Here is a 21,444-nt window from a genome sequence, read left to right as displayed (position 1 = left end):
TCGCAAATTTTTTTGCCAGTGATTTTAAACCCAATTCATTCCAGAAGCATTTGTCTCTACTGAATCATGAGAATAGCTGAAGAGGTTACTTACTTTATTTAACCTGAATACATTTCAGTTTTAGCTATTTTATTAATAATTATTCATTTGAATTACATAGATAACATTTCCAAAAAGAAAATCTAATATATTATCCCTTCCCTCCAGGGTCATTATAATCAAATTCCTCAGGTAAATCAGACTTGCATTGTGACTGAGTCATTCAGACTACTTTGATTTTGAATGTCAAAGCTTTCTGGGTCAAACCAGAATACAGCTCATATTTCCAAGCTTTGTATTAGAAATCATGCTGTGAGGGGTAAATATGTTGTCTTAACTACATGAAAATATAGGGCAACATTGTTCAAAGAGTCTCACAGGGAATCCTAGGAAGAGATAATAAATATTCAGAGTCAAAGGGAAAAAGATTTTATATCATACACACACATGCATTATATAAGAATTTTTTCTATCACCTTAAAATGATGGTAAATCTATTTATCTATCAACCTATTGATAGATAAACCTTTTTCTTTCGCTCTCCCTGACTTTAAAAATACCATTTACATTCTGAATACATACACAATGCTTATTTTTCAATGAATATCAGATATTTGTGCAGTAAGGATTTCTAAAAATTTTATATTGTTTTATATTCAATGGTTTGCATTGAATCAAGTCACATCAGGCTCCTGCAATTAAGATATTCTGCAATGAAGCAAAATAACTCTTTACACTAAAATTTTAAATTAAAGAGGGTATTTCCATTTCTAGGTGAACAGTTTTTATTTTGTGACACAGTGTCAGAGTATGTAATAATTATTCACTGAAATCAATATCTTGAAACATTTCTGATTCATTAGCCATTCTTGAAATCATGTACATAATAGGAATCCCAGTAGCAAAAAGAAGAGTAAATGGAAAGATACTGAACTATTTGACAGTAGTGTAGAGCTAAAGCAAGAGCAGAATGCTGTTTCAGGGAGCACATACAGAAAAGCCCAAATAAGTGATTACCACATAATATATACCATGCCTTTTGTAGAGAAACTATAGAATGTCAAAAGCTAACAGAATATATTAAAAGTAACTAAAATACAATTCACAAAGTAGTAATGATTACATTTCTAAGAAACAAGTGCAACAATATTTTCAAATACTAAGACAAAAAGCAATCTACAACTCTCTGTCTACTCTCTCTCTTCACTCCCCATATAACCTCACTAAAGGAACTTCTAAAGAATGTGCTTCAAGGGGAAGAAAATTATTACATAAGGAGAGTATGATATTTTTAAAGGACTAGTAAGTAAAGAAATTGCTCTTTGAAAATGTTCTATTTTACAAAATGAATTTGTCTTCTTCCCTCATTTGCTTATAATGCTATAAAGACCTCAAAGAATGGAACATCACTTATTAAATAACTTACGTATGCTAAAATTAAGTTTGCCAGCCCTGCTGTATGCCTCTATCTATTCTGTGGCTTACTTACCACAGTAATTATGTTCTCATTGAATCTACATCCATGCAGTTATTATAGACAGTGATCTTTTCCTTCATGTTAGCATTCCCTATGCCTGTGTCTGACCTATCATGACTAAGGAGGAGCTTATCTGCCTCCAGAACTCATTCCTTTCTTTCAAGAGTCTTGGGGGCTTCCCTAGTGGCTCAGTAGTAAAGAATCTACCTGCCAATACAGGAGACACATGTTCAATCCCTGATCCAAGAAGATCCCACATGCCACGTGTGCCACAACTGTTGAGCTTGTGCTCTAGAGCCCAGGAGCTGCAACTAATGAAATCCACACACCCTGCAGCACATGCTCTGCAACAAGAGAAGCCACCACAATGACAAGTCTGAGCACCACAACTAGAGAGTATCCCTCGATTGCTGCAACTACAGAAAAGCCTGCAGCAACAAAGACCAGCATAGTCAAAAATAAATTAAAAAAATTTTAAAAGATAAGTAAAAATTAAAAAAAAAAAAATAAAGGAATGTCTTGGGAATTCCGTGGCAGTCCACTGGTTAGGACTCCACGCTTCCACTGCGGGGGGCCTGGATTCAGTCCCTGGTAGGGGAGAAGGCAATGGCACCCCACTCCAGTACTCTTACCTGGAAAATCCCATGGACGGAGGAGCCTGGTAGGCTGCAGTCCATGGAGTAGCTCAGAGTCGGACACGACTGAGTGACTTCACTTTCACTTTTCACTTTCATGCATTGGAGAAGGAAATGGCAACCCACTCCAGTGTTCTTGCCTGGAGAATCCCAGGGACAGGGGAGCCTGGTGGGCTGTTGTCTATGGGGTCGCACAGAATCGGACACAACTGAAGCGACTTAGCAGCAGCAGCAGCAGCAGGGGAACTAAGATTGTGCAAGCAATGCAGTGTAAAAAAGAAAAAGTCCTGCACTAAAATTCACTGATTCCTACTACTAAACATTTCTGATCTGTGCTTTATCATTCAAGCCCTCCATTCTCATTTAAGTTCTTTCAAAGTGTCTTAAAACAATTTTTATTTTATTCTTTGATTCCTTTTATTACTTTCTATTTTTGTGCCGAACTATGCAAATGATTTATACCCTTTACTCCAATTGTCTACACACACACACACACTACTTTAATTTCTGTAAAATATCTTCTGCTCTCACCCCCTAAGAAACTGTTCAATCATAACTGTAACCTGCCCACCAAATCTAATAACATTTTTAAATGGTTTATTCTACCTTTCCTTTGTTCTCCATTTCAGTCAGTGACCGTTCTCCATCATAAAAACACAAAGCACTTTTATTTCGTGTTTTTCAGTGGCATCTTTTCTCAGTGACCTATCCCCTAAGTGTGCAGGTTCCCAACAATCTGTTTTTAGAGCAGATTGTCTTCACCTCAAAAGAAGCTGGATTGGATAATTCTTAAATTATTTTCCAAACCAAATAGAGTTCTCTGTTTATAAGCTCATCTGCATGCTTATGAGTTTAATAAATGCTTGATAATAATACTTACTTAATAGGCTTATTATCTGCATTCAGGCAGATAATGCATATAAGATGCCTGGCAGATATTAAGTTTTCAATGAATTCTAGGTGAGATTCTTACTGTTATTATCCACCAAATTCACAAGCAGATATAAACTGGTTCCTTCTCTTGTTGATCACTCCTACCAGGCCAAGATTACATGTGGCAACTTTTCAACACTCTGATCGCAATATTTTCATCCAGGATTGTGGTATCCAATAAACTTGATAAATTGTTCCATCTTCCAATTTTTAAATGACATAATATAAAGACCTCTCCAAACTGACAAAGCACAGCACTGATGTAAAACACCCGTAGACAATTATTTATATTTATATGTATATTTATATTATAGCATTATTATTTAAGGTTGGTAGGGCAGGTATTAACTCCCATTTAGTTTCTATTTTATTCATATTGTATTTATATTATACCATTAATTGCATCTGAGTCCATGTATTCCGCAGGTCTAGACATAGTGAGCTATTAATAGCAATATTTTGAGTGCCTCTGATTGACTAAGCAGACCAGATGCTGATCCACTTAACAGTGAGGCCTTCAGCACGCTTTTTCCCATTTCTTGATTAATACTTCCTACAAGACTGAATCAAACTCTTTCTAAAGTCAAGATAAATGGCATCTAATGCTTTTCTCTGATTTACTATCCCATTATTCTGTCAATAGAAAGATATCTGCTACCACTGTGACAGAATTTGTTCTTTATAAAGCCTTGTGTGTTTCCCAGTATATCATTCTAGTCTAGATATCTGAAAATGGGATTTTATACTTTTTTCCCAGATTTTGTTAGAGCTTTAATTTCAAGGGTGATGCCTTTTTACTTTTTTAAGAATTGGTATTCCCCTGAGAGTACTCAAATAAGTTAAAGATTAAAATTATACTAGTCAATCTTTCAATATCCTATACCTTTAGTTTTAACAGTTTATTTAAGCAATCTCAATACATTTTCCCCTTATTTACACTCTTTACTTTTGCCCTTGCAATTTCTGGTTGCCTAATAACACAGTTTTCAGATAAAAATTGACTTTTTCTGTAAATATACAAAGAAAGTACTAAATGTTTATTTTAAGTAAGCATAGCAATATCTTCCTCTTTATGAAAGATATTTCCTTTACTTTTCTCTCATGTCTAATATTGTTGCAGAATCTCAGAAATTGCTTATGTGTATTTTCGGTATTTAACCAACAAAATGATACCATTTTTAAATATCTTGACCTATTTTATGATTTCTGTGATGATCCCATTTCATTCCTGGTGTATTAAACAAACTGTAGTATGTTCATGCCATTTGTTTTTGGCAAATATTCTTTTATTACATTCGAGTATTAACATCAGAAATGTACGAAGTAGCAATGTTTTTGATAAGAAACACCAGAAAATTATTTATCAGTGTAACCACTGAATGCTTAATTTTTACATTGGCATTTATTTTCTCCATTTTAAATTATATTTGATGTATATTTAATATTTGCATTTATTTATTTCTGACTTCTTCCATAGATGTATTAAAGCTGACTTACATAAGTATGAAGATTAGAAGTAAAATTTTAAAACATTTCAAGGGCTCCCCTGATGGCTCAGTGGTAAAGAATCTGCCTGCCAATGTGGCAGACATGGGTTCAATCTCTGATCTGGGAAGATCTCACATGTTGTGGAGCAAATAAGCCCATGCGCCACAAATATTGAGACTGTACTCTCAAGCCTGGGAGCTGCAACTAGAGCCCATGCGCCACAACTACTGAAGCCTGAGTGCCCTAGAACCAATGCTCTGAAACAAGAGAAGCTACCACAATGAGAAGCCCCACACACCACAACTAAAGAATAACCTATACTTGCCACAATTAGAGAAAACCCCATGCAGCAGCAAAGACCCAGCACAGCCAAAAACAAATAAATAAGTAAAATAAAACATTTCAAAATGAGACAAAGGGAAAATAAAATAATATTACAAAGAGTAATAGAGCCAGAATGACCTTAGACTAAAATGCCTGCTCTAAGGTGAGCCTCAGATTTGAATAAAAACTCTTAGCAACCAACACAGAAAAGACCAATCAATTCCAAAATGTGAGCACATATTAATTCTTCAGAATAGCATTATTATTATTTAAATTGATATCAGGAAGGAATTTCCAAGATACAGTGTCAACTGCAGGGCCTGGCCCTTAATTAACTATTCAAACAAAGATTGAAATGAATGAATGGATAGACATGTGAATTATTAATTGCAGTCATATTTATATACTCCTTATTACAAATGCAGCCATGAGTTTTAGAGACTTCAACATCGCTTGATATCATCACCCTAAACTCTTAATTATTTAAGAGCAATTTGATAGTGAGGCCAGAAGGATTCATTCTTTGTAGTGGATTTCTAAGGGATAGATGTTAGAACAACGGAGGAATGGAAGCACATGTTTCAGACGCACCTTCACAACTATCAGGAGAGTAAATTTAAGATTGCTGTCCACTTATACTCAAATATGGTCTATGTGTTAAACAGCCAGATACTGGGAAAACATTGTGTTATATTCTACAATACAGAACTAAACAAGAATTAAAGTACTTATTCAAACATTTGGGTGGTCCAGAACTCTGATATAAAGTACTTAATAAATAGTAGTTATTATTATTATTATTGTTGTTTGTAATTAAGGGTATACTACAAATATTTCACAACTAATTAAAACTAACAAATTCAACCTTAACTTATGCATTGCAAAGTAATATTCACTCTTATCCATAAAGTTATCATCACACATTATTATTTTGTTAAGTCCTTTTAACCTGATGTTATCCTAACCTCCAATGCTGAAACTCCAATACTTTGGCCACCTGATGCAAAGAGCTGGCTCATTTGAAAAGACTCTGATGCTGGGAAAGATTGAAGGCAGGAGGAGAAAGGGACGACAGAAGATGAGATGGTTGGATGGCATCACCGACTCGATGGACATGAGTTTGAGTAAATACTGGTAGTTGGTGATGGACAGGGAGGCCTGGCATGCTGCAGTCCATGCGGTCGCAAAGAGTCAGACATGACTGAGTGACTGAACTGAATTGAACTGATCCTAACCTCTTGATATTTGATTATCTAAACTTTATAAAAAAATATACTTGAAGCAGATACTATTATGTAAATTTCAAGAGAGAGAAACTGAAACACAGATGTTAAATATCTGTTAATGCATGGTGGAGAATGAATTAGAACTTATATCTTCATGACTCAAGAGACAGGGCTCTTTACCAATCATCTTGATTATATCCCAAATGAGAACCAAAGGAAAAAGATATAACCTATCCCTCTCTTCCCCATCAAGTTTTAGTGAAAAAACCTACAAGTCCAATTAGGTTAGAGTCTGTGACTGTAAAAAAAAAAAAAAAGAAAGAAAAGAAAAGAAAAGGGTCTGCTCTTCCTCGAACATTCTGAAGAACTTTGCAAAATTCTAAAAAGTGAATTTTGTAAAGTGTAAGTGAGAATACTAAATGGAATTGCTGGGTAATAAAGTTTATTCTTATGATGAAAGTGAGAGTTGCTTAGTCATGTCCGACTATCTGTTACCCCATGGACTGTAGTCTGCCAGGCTTCTCTGTCCATGGAATTCTCCAGGCCAGAATACTGGAGTAGGTAGCTGTTCCCTTCTCCAGGGGATCTTCCCAACCCAGGGATCGAACCCAGGTCTCCCACATTGCAGGCAGATTCTTTACTGTCTGAGCCACCAGGGAAGCTAGACACACATATATGAGAGTGACAGGTACAGAAAGCCAATTATTGTCTGATTAGGGGAGAAACAGCAGTTAGATAAGGTACTTTCAGAAATAGTTCTATGCTATCAAAACAGGGTTGAAGTTAAATTTGTATTATATCTGAGTATAGCAAAATGATTCAAGTACCAGGGCTATAAATCTGGTCCTTGTCAGGTACAATAAATTTACCTTCAAATATCACTTCAGCAGGGAAAATTTTGAGCTTATGGTCTTTTGATATTAAATGTAAAATCTTTATCTAAAAAGAGGAAAAATTGAGAGTCACAACTGAAAATGTCTGTCCTGGGGATGGCCATAAATTTCAGAAAAATTCCATAAGTTAAAATGTAGGCCCAAGTAATAGTATTTTGTGACTCTCACATATTTTGTGATAGCAGGTTTTAACCTGAATATCAAGCCTTTTATGACCATTACAAATCTCTGGGTTTCCACTGCCTGGTTAAGGCTTTAATCTTGTCAACTTCCTATCCTTCATCCACAGAGATTTTATTTTTAGGTGTGTTTGAGTTATAGACATATTGAACCAGATGTTGACACAAAGAAGAATGTTTCAGTAGCCTCTCTTGGAGTTCAACAAACTCATTCATTCATTTATCAAACAACAATAATTATTGAACATCTAAAGCTTCGATTATTCTTTGGAGGAGTGCTATATTTTTTTTTAATTGGGGTATATAACTTGCTTCACTTTATATCCTTTTTGTTCACTTCCTCCTTTTCTGATTCTGTCCATTTATTCATAACTTGGGAACTAGGCAGATCTGAGTTTTTCATGACCCAACTTTCTCTTCTCATTTTGATCAAATATTCTAAAAAGCAAGTGACTTTCTCCAATGATTTTTATTCCCAAAGGGGGAGGATGCAGTTAATAAAATGGTTTACCAAATTTCCAGGAGTCAAAAAAAGCAAATAGCTAGCTCAGAGGTAAATAGGATAACCATTTTCTATTAATACATTTATTAATATTCTGTATATTCATAAAATATTTCTGGAATGATACTTTTAAGATAGCATAGAAATTATAGTTGCCTCTAATAAGGTCAGTGAAGGGCTAGGGCTCATGAATGAGAGAAAAAGTTTTTGTGATCTTTGAATTTTTCTTATCCTGGACTTGAATTAGTATTTGAAAATTACAGGACAGTTAATATGTTATTTAATTTTATTTCATTGAACTATTCCCCCAAAAGTATGTGATAAAAATAGTTTTTGAATAATCTAGATGCAAAATTACATATATATTTAAAAGTATATATATATGAAGATCAGGAGAAAGTAGTAACCATAACACACAAATGTAATGATCCCTTAAAACGTCATTTATAACCAGCAGTATTTACTCACTTTAAGTTTTCAAGTGTTAATTCTATTAAGGAAATTTTCTATTATTTTTCTTTTTTTTAAATGTGTCCCATTTTGTATTTGTGGTAAAAATAATGAGCATACTGTAGATAAGTCTTGTACTGTATGATAACAAAACTGATGTCTATGTTAAGATTGGGAAAGTAACACCTATTTCTCAGAATGATCTTAAATGTTTACATTTTACAAGTGAATAAGATAAGAAAATAATAATTTTTACCTTTTTCTGAAAATGAAAGTAAGCAGACCACTTGATTGTCAAAATTTCTTATTTAGAAATGAATTTGAAATAACATTTCTTCCACACCATGTGTAAATGATTACTATAGTTGTGCTGAAATATGTTGCTTATGACTTGATAATTTTAGCTGTGGATTTCTAATCTGAGGAATGTCTGTAGCATTCAACTGATGCAGTAGTAATTATTCCTGGTCTTAAATTGCTCTATGTAGAAGCAACTGTCTCAGGCATCAACAGGAAGATGATACCTAAAATAACCTTATTTTTTGCTCAGGTAACATTAGAAGACTATTGGATTTATTATCAGTTTGTTATGCTGTAGTCACCAGATCACACATGTTAATATATGTAGAACTTATGTATTATGTGAATATATATAGCATACAAGGAGAAGGCAATGGCACCCCACTCCAGTACTCTTGCCTGGAAAATCCCATGGACGGAGGAGCCTAGTAGGCTGAAGTCCATGGGGTCGCGAAGAGTCGGACACGACTGAGGGACTTCACTTTCACTTTCACTTTCATGCATTGGAGAAGGAAATGGCAACCCACTCCAGTGTTCTTTCCTGGAGAATCCCGGTAACGGGGGAGCCTGGTGGGCTGCCGTCTATGGGGTCACACAGAGTCGGATACAACTGAAGTGACTTAGCAGCAGCAGCAGCAGCATATAGCATACAAATATTTCTTATGAAAAGAAAAATATAGACACTTACTTTCATAAAAAAAAATTCTCACTAGTAGTGGATTATACATTAAATGGATAAATCTGTCAACATTTTGTGTTGCTTTTCATTAACAGATATTACATAAGATTAATTTTACTATAACTGGCATAATGTGTTATGCTTCCCACTCCCCTCCCCCCCCTCCGAGGATTACCTGATAATTTCTGCGGTCATATTTGTTTAGTCATCATAACTGAGAAGACAATACTGACATTTACTTGGCAGGGGATGCGAATGCTTGATACTTTAAAGGTCACCACAGGCCCATACAATGAAGGCTGGGGTTCATATTGTTGAACTTGGTGCAGCTGTATTGGTTCTTATAATACTGTACCTCTCGCTTAAAGGAACACAAAAACTTCCCTGATTCTCCTAAGCACATACCTCTACCAGGACCTCCACCAGCATTCAACAGTCTAGCTGCTCAGTTGTTAACATCTGGCTTAACAGAGATTTCTTATATCCAGCTTTTCTACCAGTAAAACTGATATTAATTCTGATTGGATATAACAATAAAGAATGTGAATATTTACCCATTGAACAAAGAAAAATGTTTTCATGACCTGTCAGTCAGTCCGTTCAGTCACTCAGTCGTGTCCGATTCTTTGCGACCCCATGAACCGCAGCACACCAGACCTCCCTGTACGTCATTAACTCCCAGAGTCCACCCAAACCCATGTCCATTGTGTCGGTGATACCATCCAACCATATCATCCTTTGTCATCCCCTTCTCCTCCTGCCCCCAATCTTTCCCAGCATCAGAGTCTTTTAAAATAAGTCAGATCTTCACATCAGGTGGCCAAACTATTGGAGTTTCAGCTTCAAAATCAGTCCTACCAATGAACACCCAGGACTGATCTCCTTAAGGATGGACTGGTTGATTCTCCTTGCAGTCCAAGGGACTCTCAAGAGTCTTCTCCAACACCACAGTTCAAAAGCATCAATTCTTCCGCGCTCAGCTTTCTTTACAGTCCAACTCTCACATCCATACCTGACCACAGGAAAAACCATAGCCTTGACTAGACGGACCTATGTTGGCAAAGTAATGTCTCTGCTTTTAAATAAGCTGTCTAGATTGGTCATAACTTTTCTTCCAAAGAGCAAGTGCTTTTTAATTTCATGGTGCAGTTACCATCTTAAGTGATTTTGGAGGCCCCAAAAAGAAAGTCAGCCACTGTTTCCTCTGTTTCCCCATCTATTTGCCATGAAGTGATGGGACCAGATGCCATGATCTTAGTTTTCTGAATGTTGAGTTTTAAGCCAACTTTTTCACTCTCCTCTTTCACTTTCATCAAGAAGCTCTTTAGTTCTTCTTCACTTTCTGCCATAAGGGTAGTGTCATCTGCATATCTGAGGTTATTGATAATTCTCCCAGCAATCTGGATTCCAGCTTGTGTTTCTTCCAGCCCAACGTTTCTCATGATGTACTCTGCATATAAGTTAAATAAGCAGGGTGACAATATACAGCCTTGATGTACTCCTTTTCCTATTTGGAACCAGTCTGTTGTTTCATGTCAAGTTCTAACTGTTGCTTCCTGACCTGCATTCAGGTTTCTCAAGAGGCAGTTCAGGAGGTCTGGTATTCCCATCTCTTTCAGAATTTTACACAGTTTATTGTGATCCACACAGTAAAAGGCTTTGGCACAGTCAATAAGGCAGAAATAGATGTTTTTCTGGAACTCTCTTGCTTTTTTGATGATCCAGTGGATGCTGGCAATTTGATCTCTGGTTCCTCTGCCTTTTCTAAAACCAGCTTGAACATCTGGAAGTTCACGGTTCACGTATTGCTGAAGCCTGTCTTGGAGAATTTTGAGCATTACTTTACTAGCGTGTGAGATGAATGCAATTGTGCAGTAGTTTGAGCATTCTTTGCCATTGCCTTTCTTTGGGATTGGGATGAAAACTGATGTTTTCCAGTACTGTGGCCACTGGTGAGTTTTCCAAATTTGCTGGCATATCAAGTGCAGCACTTTCACAGCATCATCTTTCAGGATTTGAAATAGCTCAACTGGAATTCCATCACCTCCACTAGCTTTGTTCGTAGTGACGCTTTCTAAGGCCCACTTGACTTCACATTCCAGGATGTCTGGCTCTAGGTGAGTGATCACATCATCGTGATTATCTGGATTGTGAAGATCTTTTTTGTACAGTTCTGTGTATTCTTGCCATCTCTTCTTAATATCTTCTGCTTCTGTTAGGTCCCTACCATTTCTGTCCTTTATTGAGCCCATTTTTGCATGAAATGTTCCCATGGTATCTCTAATTTTCTTGAAGAGATCTCTAGTCTTTCCCATTCTGTTGTTTTCCTCTATTACTTTGCATTGATCGCTGAGGAAGGCTTTCTTATCTCTACTTGCTATTCTTTGGAACTCAGCATTCAAATGGGTATATCTTTCCTTTTTTCCTTTGCTTTTCACTTCCCATCTTTTCACAACTATTTGTAAGGCCTCTTCAGACAGCATTTTGCTTTTATGCATTTCTTTTTCTTGGGGATGGTCTTGATTCCTGTCTCCTGTACAATGTCATGAACCTCCGTCCATAGTTCATCAGGCACTCTGTCTGTCAGACCTAGTCCCTTAAATCTATTTCTCACTTCCACTGTATAGTCATAAGGGATTTGATTTAGGTCATACATGAATGGTCTATTGGTTTTCCCCACTTTCTTCAATTTAAGTCTGAATTTGGCAATAAGGAGTTCATGATCTGAGCCCCAGTCTTGTTTTTGCTGACTGTATAGAGCTTCTCCATTGACATTCATATGTCCTGCCTAGACATTTAGAGATGAGGTTTATGCTTCATCTTGGGTTGTCTGTGATATATTTCTATTACTGTAATCATATCATAACATAAAATAATTTATAAATGACATTACACATGCAAATACCACCCAGTACATTTGAATGAATGGAATACCTCAGGTTTTTTTTTTCTTTTTTTATCTACTTCAATAGTGATGTGTCTTGGCATCTAAATTCTACTCCAGTTGGAGTTATTTCTTCTTTTTCTTATAAATGTAGTATGTTATTGCTTATAAATCTGGTTTTATTCCAATATCTTATGCTTCTGTACTTTTTATTTCTCTGTATCCTTAATGAAAAGTATCCTGATCGTCTTTTAAATTCAAATTTACTCATTATAAGTGGATAAAAACATCTGACTACATTTTTGTCTTCAAGTATACTCATGCTTGATTATGTTTATATTGAAATTCATTTTTATTTACTATAGGTTACTTTTATTTTATATTTATATTTCAGTTTCAGGACTGTAATTTTTCTGTAACTGTGTTTAGATGTAGGTTATATTATTATGTAGGATTTCAAGTTAGTAAACAGTTCATTAGCAATTGCTCTAACTGTGGGGGTACCCTGAGTCTAATAATGTTAAGAACTACTACTTAATTTATTTAAAGTCAAAGCTATTTCAAATCAGTATATGAAGTATAAGACTATCTTGTATGCACAAAAAAAGTCTTCTGAAGTCTTCAATAATAACTACTGTTTATTTTCTCATTTTTACTATGTGCCAAACAGTACTATAAGCAATGTATGTGTATGTGGGCATATATATACACACATAAACACACACACACACACACACACACACACATATATCTATTTAGTCCCCCTCAATTTTCTGAGATACCTGCTATAATTAGCCCCATTTCATAGACATGAAACTGAGTCATAGACAAAGTCATAGAAAAAGTCATAGAACTGGAAAGTACTGCACTAAATATATATATGGAGACTAAAACAAAATCTTAAGAGTAGATCATAGTAGACAAATGCTCTGACTGAGAACAAGTAAAAAAGTTTGATGAATATAGATACAAAAGGCATCAGAGGCTGTGGAAAAAAGGACTGAAGGGAGTAAAATTTCAGAGACAAGTTGAGCATCCTCAGCTTCCCCAGAGAACATTTTCTTATTCTAACTAAGGCTAGAAGTTGAGAACATGGGCTCCAGGCAGATGCAGAGGGATCTAGAAGACAACAGCTTTTGACAGTGTCACCAGTGACAGAACTAGAAAAATGAAGGTACTCGAATTCAGGCTGACATCCCCCTTCAAACCTATAGATATTAGTTACTCAGTCATGTCCAGCTCTTTGCAACCCAATGGACTGTGGCCTGCCAGGCTCCTCTGTCCATGGCATTCTCCAGACAAGCATACTGGACTGAGAGCAGGTCTTCTGCGTTGCAGGCAGATTCTTTACCATTTGAGCCACCAGGGAAGCCCTCTCAAGATCTATATAACAGTGCATATAGAGGACACTACAGAGCTAGGCCAAAACCTCAGAAAAGTAGAATGGAATTTCTATGGGACCCAAAGGTCTGCCAAGGCAGCATAAAGAATGCTGGGTGGAACAGAAAGCCCCGAGGAAATGGTTAATTGCTACTGAAGGTCTGCCATGGCTTGTCACCAGGGCACTCCTGCCCATCAGGCCACAACCAGAAACTGAATGGAGATTAGACTTCTGGTAGAGAGTCACTGCTGGGGGCAGCACATTTTGAAATAAAAACTTACAATAAATGAGACTATGCCTTTGTGGTCTCATTGAATTATTTTCCTTCTGCTGAAGCTTTCTGTATATTGTGTTGCTTTCTTTCCTTTTCACTCTCCATCCTTTCCTTCTCCCACACTTGTTATATACAATCCAAACTAGGATTCTGTTATTTTGGATAAGAAAAAACAGATTTTTTTGATTTCTTCTAATTCCCTGACAATATTCTAAGCACATTAAATATAAAAACTAAATTAACCTTAAAACAACACTACAAGATAGGTGCTGTTATTTCATTTTACATGGATGTGGAGATTGAGCCCCAGAGAGGTGAAGTAATTTGCCTGAAGTCAAAACCTAAAAACTAGCAAAATTGGCATTCAAGCCTCGAAATCTTGCTCCATGACCCATGCTCATAACTAGCAAACATTACATTAAAATTTCACAGAAATGAGAGGAAAGGGACAATTTAGTATGTAGAATAAGTAAAGAAATGAATTCATAGTATTATAAACTCATTGGTGACTAAATCAGGGCATTCATCCTATATAACTAAAGTAAAGATCTTCACTCCCTGTGCTGTGTTCTTGGAGTTTTAGTCCCTGAGTCATGTCCAGCTCTTTTGCAAACCCATGGACTGTAGCCCACCAGGCTACTTTGCCCATGGGATCTCCTAGGCAAGAACACTGGAGTGGGTTGCCATTTCATTCTACAGGGGGTCTTCACAATCCTAGGATCAAACCCATGTCTCCTGCATTGCAGGCGGATTCTTGACTACTGAGCCACCAGGGAAGCCCCACTGTGCTGTAGATTTTTAGATTTAGTCTATTAAACAATGTCAGTTCATCAGTGGCCCTTTTAAGTCAGACTTTGTTTTGGACAATCAGTCAGTATTCTTTTTAGTCAGAGAGTCTTTTTTTTTTTCCCAAAGAATTTGCATTTGACATACTAAATTTGAAATTCTTATGTTACTATGTTAGTTACATAACACTGGGCAATTTAGTCTCTCTGAGCTTTGATTTTCTTATCTTTTTTTTTTTAATAAATCTATTTATTTTAGTTGGGGGCTAATTACTTTACAATATTGTAGTAGTTTTTGCCATACATTGACATGAATCAGCCATGGGTTTACATGTGTTCCCCATCCTGAACGCCCCTCCCACTTCCCTCCCCATCCCATCCCTCTGGGTCATCCCATTGCCCCAGCCCTGAGCATTTGTCTCATGCATCGAACATGGAATGGTGTTCTGTTTCACATATGATAATATACATGTTTCAATGCTATTGTCCCAGAACGTCCCACCCTCACCTTCTCCCTCAGAGTCCATAAGACTGTTCTATGCATCTGTGTCTCTTATTCTGTCTCGCGTATAGGGTTATCGTTACCATCTTTATCTCTTAAATGAGAAAATACAATGTTTCCTAACAGATTTTTTGAGGGAACTTGATGAAATGATACAAAATGCCCATCTACCCAGGGCTTATCATATGTACTCAATACAGAGCAGCTGTTTTATTATATGTGTGTTGATAGGGTACATAGATAAGAAAAAAAATGATTTATTTAAGGAAGAAACACCAATAAAATAATAAAATATTTTAAATTTCATGTATTTTAACATACTTTCCTTCTGGAGAAAGAAAAAAATCTGTGAGTTTATGAGTTATAACAAACCTTGTATAAACTGTAATGTCTAGAACAATGATGTTTATATATCATGATAATCATACTTTTCAAGAATGTGTGAGGGTCTTTTCATATTGGATAATAGAGCTGCAGCTAACAAATTCATGAGTTTGGAAGATGTAAAACTACTAGATGTAAATATGACTATAAAAATATAATTTCTTTTTTTTTTTTTTTTATTCAATGTATTTTATTTCAGTGTATCTCTCCCAAAATTTGATAAAACAAGTAGACAGAAAAGCAGTAAGGACATAAAAGACTTATCTTAACAACATTATCAACTAACTAAACATAATCAGTGCTTATAGAAACTCCAACCAATGCAGAATACACATCCTTATTAAGTACACATGGAATATTTAACGAACTAAACCACATTCTAGTGCATAAAACAAGTCTCAAGTTTCAAAGGATTCAAACAATAAAAATATCTTCTCTGACCACAATGGAATTAAATTAGTAATCAGTAGCAGGACAATTTCTGAAAAATCTCCAAACATCTGCAACTGAATAACATGCCTCTAAGCAATCACATGGGTAACCAATCAGGTAACTGTATTAAAAAAAAAACAGAACTAGAATTAAGGAGCTAGCAAGCTTGTAGGATACGAGATCAATAAACAAGAGTCAACTGCGTTTCTACGTTCTAGCAATAAACAATCAAAACTTGAAGGTCAAAATATATATTACCATTTATAATAGCTTTCAAAAATATGAAATACTTAGCAATAAATCAGATTTTAAAATGTGCACATTATATTTATATCCTGAAAACTATGCAACAGTGCTAAGAAAAACCAAAGAGAACCTAAATAAATGGAGACGTACATCTTGCTTGTGGGTTAGAAGACAATACTGTTTAGATGTCATTCATCTCAAACTGATTTACAGATTCAACACAATCCTTGGCAAACTCTCAGGAGGCTTTTTTGTAGAAATTGACAAACTGATTTCAAAGTTAATTTGGAAATGCAAAAGACCAAGAACAGCCAAAACAGCTTTGAAAAAGGAGAGCAAAGTTGGAAAAGCTACCTAATTTCAAAACTTTTAAATACATAGTAACCAGACACTGCTGTTATCAGGCTGTGGTGCAACTAAGCCGGAGTGCCCTAGAGCTGTGTTCTGCAAGCAGAAGCCACCTCATGAGAAGCACCAGCCCCGCAACTACAGCGCAGGCCCCGCTCGCTCCGAATAGAGAAAGCCGGTGCAGCAATGAGACCCAGTGCAGTCAAAAATGCAAATAATAAATAAAAGAAATAATTTTTAAAAAAACACTGTGTTATGGAGTCAAGACAGATAGTGGATCGGTGTAACAAAACAGGTCAGAAACAGATCCATACGGATATGATCAATTGATTTTTGACAAAGGTACAAAAATAATTCAGTGGAGAAAGGGCTATCTTTTGAATAAACAGCACTGGAACAATTGGATATTCATATTGAAAAACATGAACTCTATGCCAGACAAAAATTAACTCAAAATGGATCACTGACCTAAACATAAAAACTAAAAGTATAAGACTGCTTAAAAAAAAAACCAATAGAGGAAATCTTTGCGACCTCTGGTTAGGCAAAGATTTCTTAAATACAACATTGAGAGCACAACTGACAAAAAAAGAAAAATACTGAAATAAATAAAACATGCTCTTTGAAAGACAGTGTGAAGAGACTATTTTCTCCAGTTTGAGAAATAACGCTTGCAAATCATGTACTGGATAAAGGACTTCTATCCAGAATATATAAAGAACTCTCAAAACTCAACAAGAAGAGAACTATCCAATTTTAAATCAGGCCAAAGATAGGAGCAAGCACTTGGGCAAAGCAAATACACAGCTGCTGAACATATGGAGGAATGTTCAACACCATTATTCATTACAGAAATGCAAATTCAAACCACAGTAAGATACCATCACACACCTGTTAAGAGTTGCTAAAATTAGAAAGACTGACCACACCAAGGATCAGGGAAGATGTGGAGCAAAATGACTTTCATTCACTGCTGGTGGGAAGGTAAAATCTCATAATCCTCTTCCCAGTTTGGAAGTATCTTAAAGTCAAGCATACCCATATTATGGGACCAAACCATTCCTCTCCTAGATGCTTACCCACAAGAAATGAACACACGTCCTTACAGAAACCTCACAGCAGCTTCACTTGTGACAGCCCCGAAAGGGAAATAACCCAAAGGTCCGTCAACAGGTGAATGGAGAAACAAACTGTGGTACATTAATCCATACAATGGAATACTACTCAGCAATAAAAAGTAACTGCTGATACTGGCAGCAGCACAGAATGATACTGAAATAACTGTGCTGAGTGAAAAAGCCAGGCAATACAAACATAAATACTGTGTAATCCCCCATATATGACATTCTAGGAAATACAAACTCATCTGCAATAAAACAGAAAGCCCATCAGTGGCTGCATGGCCTGGAAGGAATGCGAGGCAGGAAGGGCTGGAAGGACTGATTTCAAAGCCGTACTGAGACTTTCCAGGGTGATGAAAGAGTTCATTGTGGTGGTTGTTTCATGGGTGTGCACAAACGTCAAGATGCATCAAACTGTGTATTTTAAGTATGTGCAGTTTATTGCTTATTGATAACGAGGGAAAACTACCAATGGCCTGTAAAAGACGGGCACCTGACTCTGAAAACCCCAAGCAGCTGCGTCTTTGTCTCCATCCCTCTCTCTCGATGTCCAGGTGCCAGCGCTGGACTCTCATTCACACCCCAGTTTTAGTAAGTGCAAAAATGATCAGAAAGCTGTCCGTGTTAATTATATCAATTATTACATATTAACATAATTATCAACTATGGACTTGGAAAAGGAAAAAACGAGGGCAAAGAGAATCTTCCTTCTGTAATCTGAACCCCCTGGCATAGCAAACACCTCTTGGTGGTTGACAGTCTCAGTGATTTTCCTTTGGTTACTTTAAAATTTTCTGTACTTTCCCAATTCTTTACACAGCCATTATTTTGCTCTTTGGGGGGAAAAAGTTTTAAAAGAATGCGTCTAAATTCTCCATCAAGTAAAGGACTATTCGGGAATTTCCCTGTGGTCCAGTGGTTAGGACTCAGCACTTTTCACTCCCGAGAGCCTGGGTTCAATCCCCGGTGGGAGAACTAAGATCCCACCAGCCATCAAAAAAACAAAAAAGTAAAGAACTATTCAGAAAGAAATCAAGGGCTTTTTCTTCTCACCCTAATAATGAAGGACTAGCATCTGAACATACACATACACATTAATGTAGATCAAAGAACAGGGAGTTTTCATTTATAAAAGGTGAAGAGCATTTATAATACTATACGTAGAAGTTCAAAACCTCAACAAAAAATGGATACGTTCTAAATTCTGAATTTCACCAGTCGACCACTGAGTTGCCTCTCCCCTAGTTAAAGTAAAACATGCTCTTTGAAAGACATAACATGTTTTTAAAGACATAACATGTTTGAACTAATTTCCTGCCCTCTAGGTTGAAAACTGAGCTCTCACACACTAAAGGGAAAGTCCTGCACCAATTTCCAGGGGTTAGGAGCTGTGACCAGACGCTCCTCTCACGCCTAAAGCCTGTAAATGAATCAAGCCTTCGACACAGGATGGACGCCAGGAGAGGCAGGACTCAACCCTGCTTGTCCCAAGCTGTTGGCAGTAGATATTTATGGCACAATTTTTAGCAAGTGTAGAAAGTCAGCAGTGTATTTAGAAACGCCCAATGCCGAAAAAACACGTTTCTTTTTAAATAATTCCACAGATTAAATTACACGCAAAATGTTTTTTATGCAACCTGAATGCAAACCTTTGAGTCTTCCTCTGTGGTTTCTAAAAGAAACCAACTTAGTGATGACCAAATTCTTGACTTAATTCTTCACTTTCATTTCAGAGAAAAAAATGAAAGTAGGTTAGCATACCACAACACCACACGCACAACATAACACAGGACACTTACATGTCTTGGAGTGCTCATGTGATAGCATGTAGTTGGCGAGAGGTGGCGTGTAAGTTAAACACTGCAGTGCTGCATTTGCAAAACAGGTATTGCCCAAATTCTGGAGCCCAGCTCCTACTCTATGAGTCTGCTGCCACTTAAGACAAATCTTCTCAGATGGGAAGAGAACTTTTTGTGGAGGAGCAATGCCATCACCTAGGGCTTGCTCCTTTTGTGGTGATGGTTTTGATTTTTCAGGTACAGATGAACTTGAATAAACTACAGCACCAGGTACTGGTCCTAAAGAAAGTGTGTGATTTGAAACATCATTTAACGAAGACACAGCACCCCAGCTGGCAGAACCTGCATCCATGTCTCCAGGTGAGACGGCCTCAGAACTGCCAGGCTGGTTCTGATAGGTTGATGGGTCTGAAGATTCAGAAGCTTTGTCAACTATGGTCATTGTTCAACTCTGGACAGCCCCCTCCCCCAAGACGGGAGAACCCCTCCTGGAAGCTCCCCAGCACCCGGGGCACCCTCTGGCTGGTTTCCAGGGAGCCGTCCTGCCTGCCACGCTCCTCTCCCTCGTGTTCCTGTTTGTACGCCCTGACCTGGCACAGGGAAAGCTCTCCCCACACGTGCTGAACAGATGAGTGAGCTGACCCGGCTCGGCGCTCGCTCCATCCCCCTCGGCCGCCGCCGCCGCCGCCGCCGCACACAGCCCAGCCGCCCGGCGGGGGACAATCAAAAATATAATTTCTTAAATAATGAATTTAGAACTCTCTCCCAAACACTCTCACTTTGTTTTAACATAACCGCCTCTCTTTTCACCACTTTATTTTTCTGCAGAAACTGAAAAGATGCAATATAAAATGTTACATGAGTATTTTGAGAGAATGTCAATGACTGAAAATGAAATATATCCCATCCTTAATCTATTTTAGTATTTCTTTCATATTTTATTTGTTGTTTCAAATGGGGAGCCCAAGTTATTGAGGACTTAATTCTAGTTCAAACTCAGGGCCAGAGAACACAGAAAAACCAAATTCGAATTAGCCATAACTTCAGTCCTCAAGGAGCTCTTATTCTAGCAATGAAGACAAGTACACACATGAAATGATTACAGAACTGGGTTGGAGGCTTACTGTGATGGAACTGTCTAGTAGGAGGGGTCTCAGGATTCCAAAGAAAAAGCGCCCAAATCATGGGGAGGGATAAGAAAAGGCAAGTTAGCAGACAGGAAGACCAACCTGCACTTTAAACCTTCCTATCAAAGAATATTCAGAAGCCTTTAACCCTAAACATCTATACCTTCAGTACTACAATATAATATATACTGGTTCCAAATATGAAGAAGGCAATGGCAACCCACTCCAGTCCTCATGCCTGGAAAATCCCATGGACGGAGGAGCCTGGTGGGCTGCAGTCCACGGGTTCCAAATAGGAAAAGGAGTACGTCAAGGCTGTATAATGTCACCCTGCTTATTTAACTTATATGCAGAGTACATCATGAGAAATGCTGGGCTGGAAGAAACACAAGCTGGAATCAAGATTGCTGGAAGAAATATCAATAACCTCAGATATGCAGATGACACCACCCTTATGGAAGAAAGTAAAAAAGAACTAAAGAGCCTCTTGATGAAAATGAAAGAGGAGAGTGAAAAAGTTGGCTTAAAGCTCAACGTTCAGAAAACTAAGATCATGGCATCTGGTCCCATCACTTCATGGGAAAGAGATGGGAAACAGTGGAAACAGTGTCAGACTTTATTTTTTTGGGCTCCAAAATCACTGCTGATGGTGATTGCAGCCATGAAATTAAAAGACACTTACTCCTTGGAAGGAAGATAGTGACCAACCTAGATAGCATATTGAAAAGCAGAGACATTACTCTGCCAACAAAGGTCCGTCTAGTCAAGGCTACGGTTTTTCCAGTGGTCATGTATGGATGTGAGAGTTGGATGGTGAAGAAAGCTGAGCGCTGAAGAATTGATGCTTTTGAACTGTGGTGTTGGAGAAGACTCTTGAGAGTCCCTTGGACTGCAAGAAGATCCAACCAGTCCATCCTAAAGGAGATCAGTCCTGGGTGTTCATTGGAAGGACTGATGTTGAAGCTGAAACTCCAATATTTTGGCCACCTCATGCAAAGAGTTGACTCATTGGAAAAGACCCTAATGCTGGGAAGGA

The 21,444-nt window shown here is 37.3% G+C and overlaps 2 protein-coding genes across 2 annotated transcripts in view; both read right to left on the bottom strand.

The window, feature by feature from the left end:
• LOC145515526 (uncharacterized) overlaps positions 1 to 21,444 on the bottom strand; it is a 180,459-nt gene that overhangs the window by 98,518 nt on the left and 60,497 nt on the right. The gene's annotated exons all lie outside the window — the stretch shown is intronic.
• Positions 15,494 to 19,729, bottom strand: LOC145547067 (ubiquitin carboxyl-terminal hydrolase 42-like). The gene is made up of 2 exons (XM_081595702.1): positions 19,282 to 19,729; positions 15,494 to 15,888 (listed from the first exon to the last, which is right to left on the bottom strand). The coding sequence occupies exons 1-2, from the start codon at positions 19,721 to 19,723 to the stop codon at positions 15,881 to 15,883; spliced, it is 450 nt and encodes a 149-aa protein (XP_081451828.1). The 5' UTR covers positions 19,724 to 19,729; the 3' UTR covers positions 15,494 to 15,880.

Source organism: Giraffa tippelskirchi, chromosome 1 (assembly GCF_054371585.1).
Source record: "Giraffa tippelskirchi isolate mGirTip1 chromosome 1, T2T-mGirTip1v1.2.pri, whole genome shotgun sequence".
Taxonomy (NCBI): Eukaryota; Metazoa; Chordata; class Mammalia; order Artiodactyla; family Giraffidae; genus Giraffa; species Giraffa tippelskirchi.
This window is presented reverse-complemented; position numbering and strand designations above follow the sequence as displayed.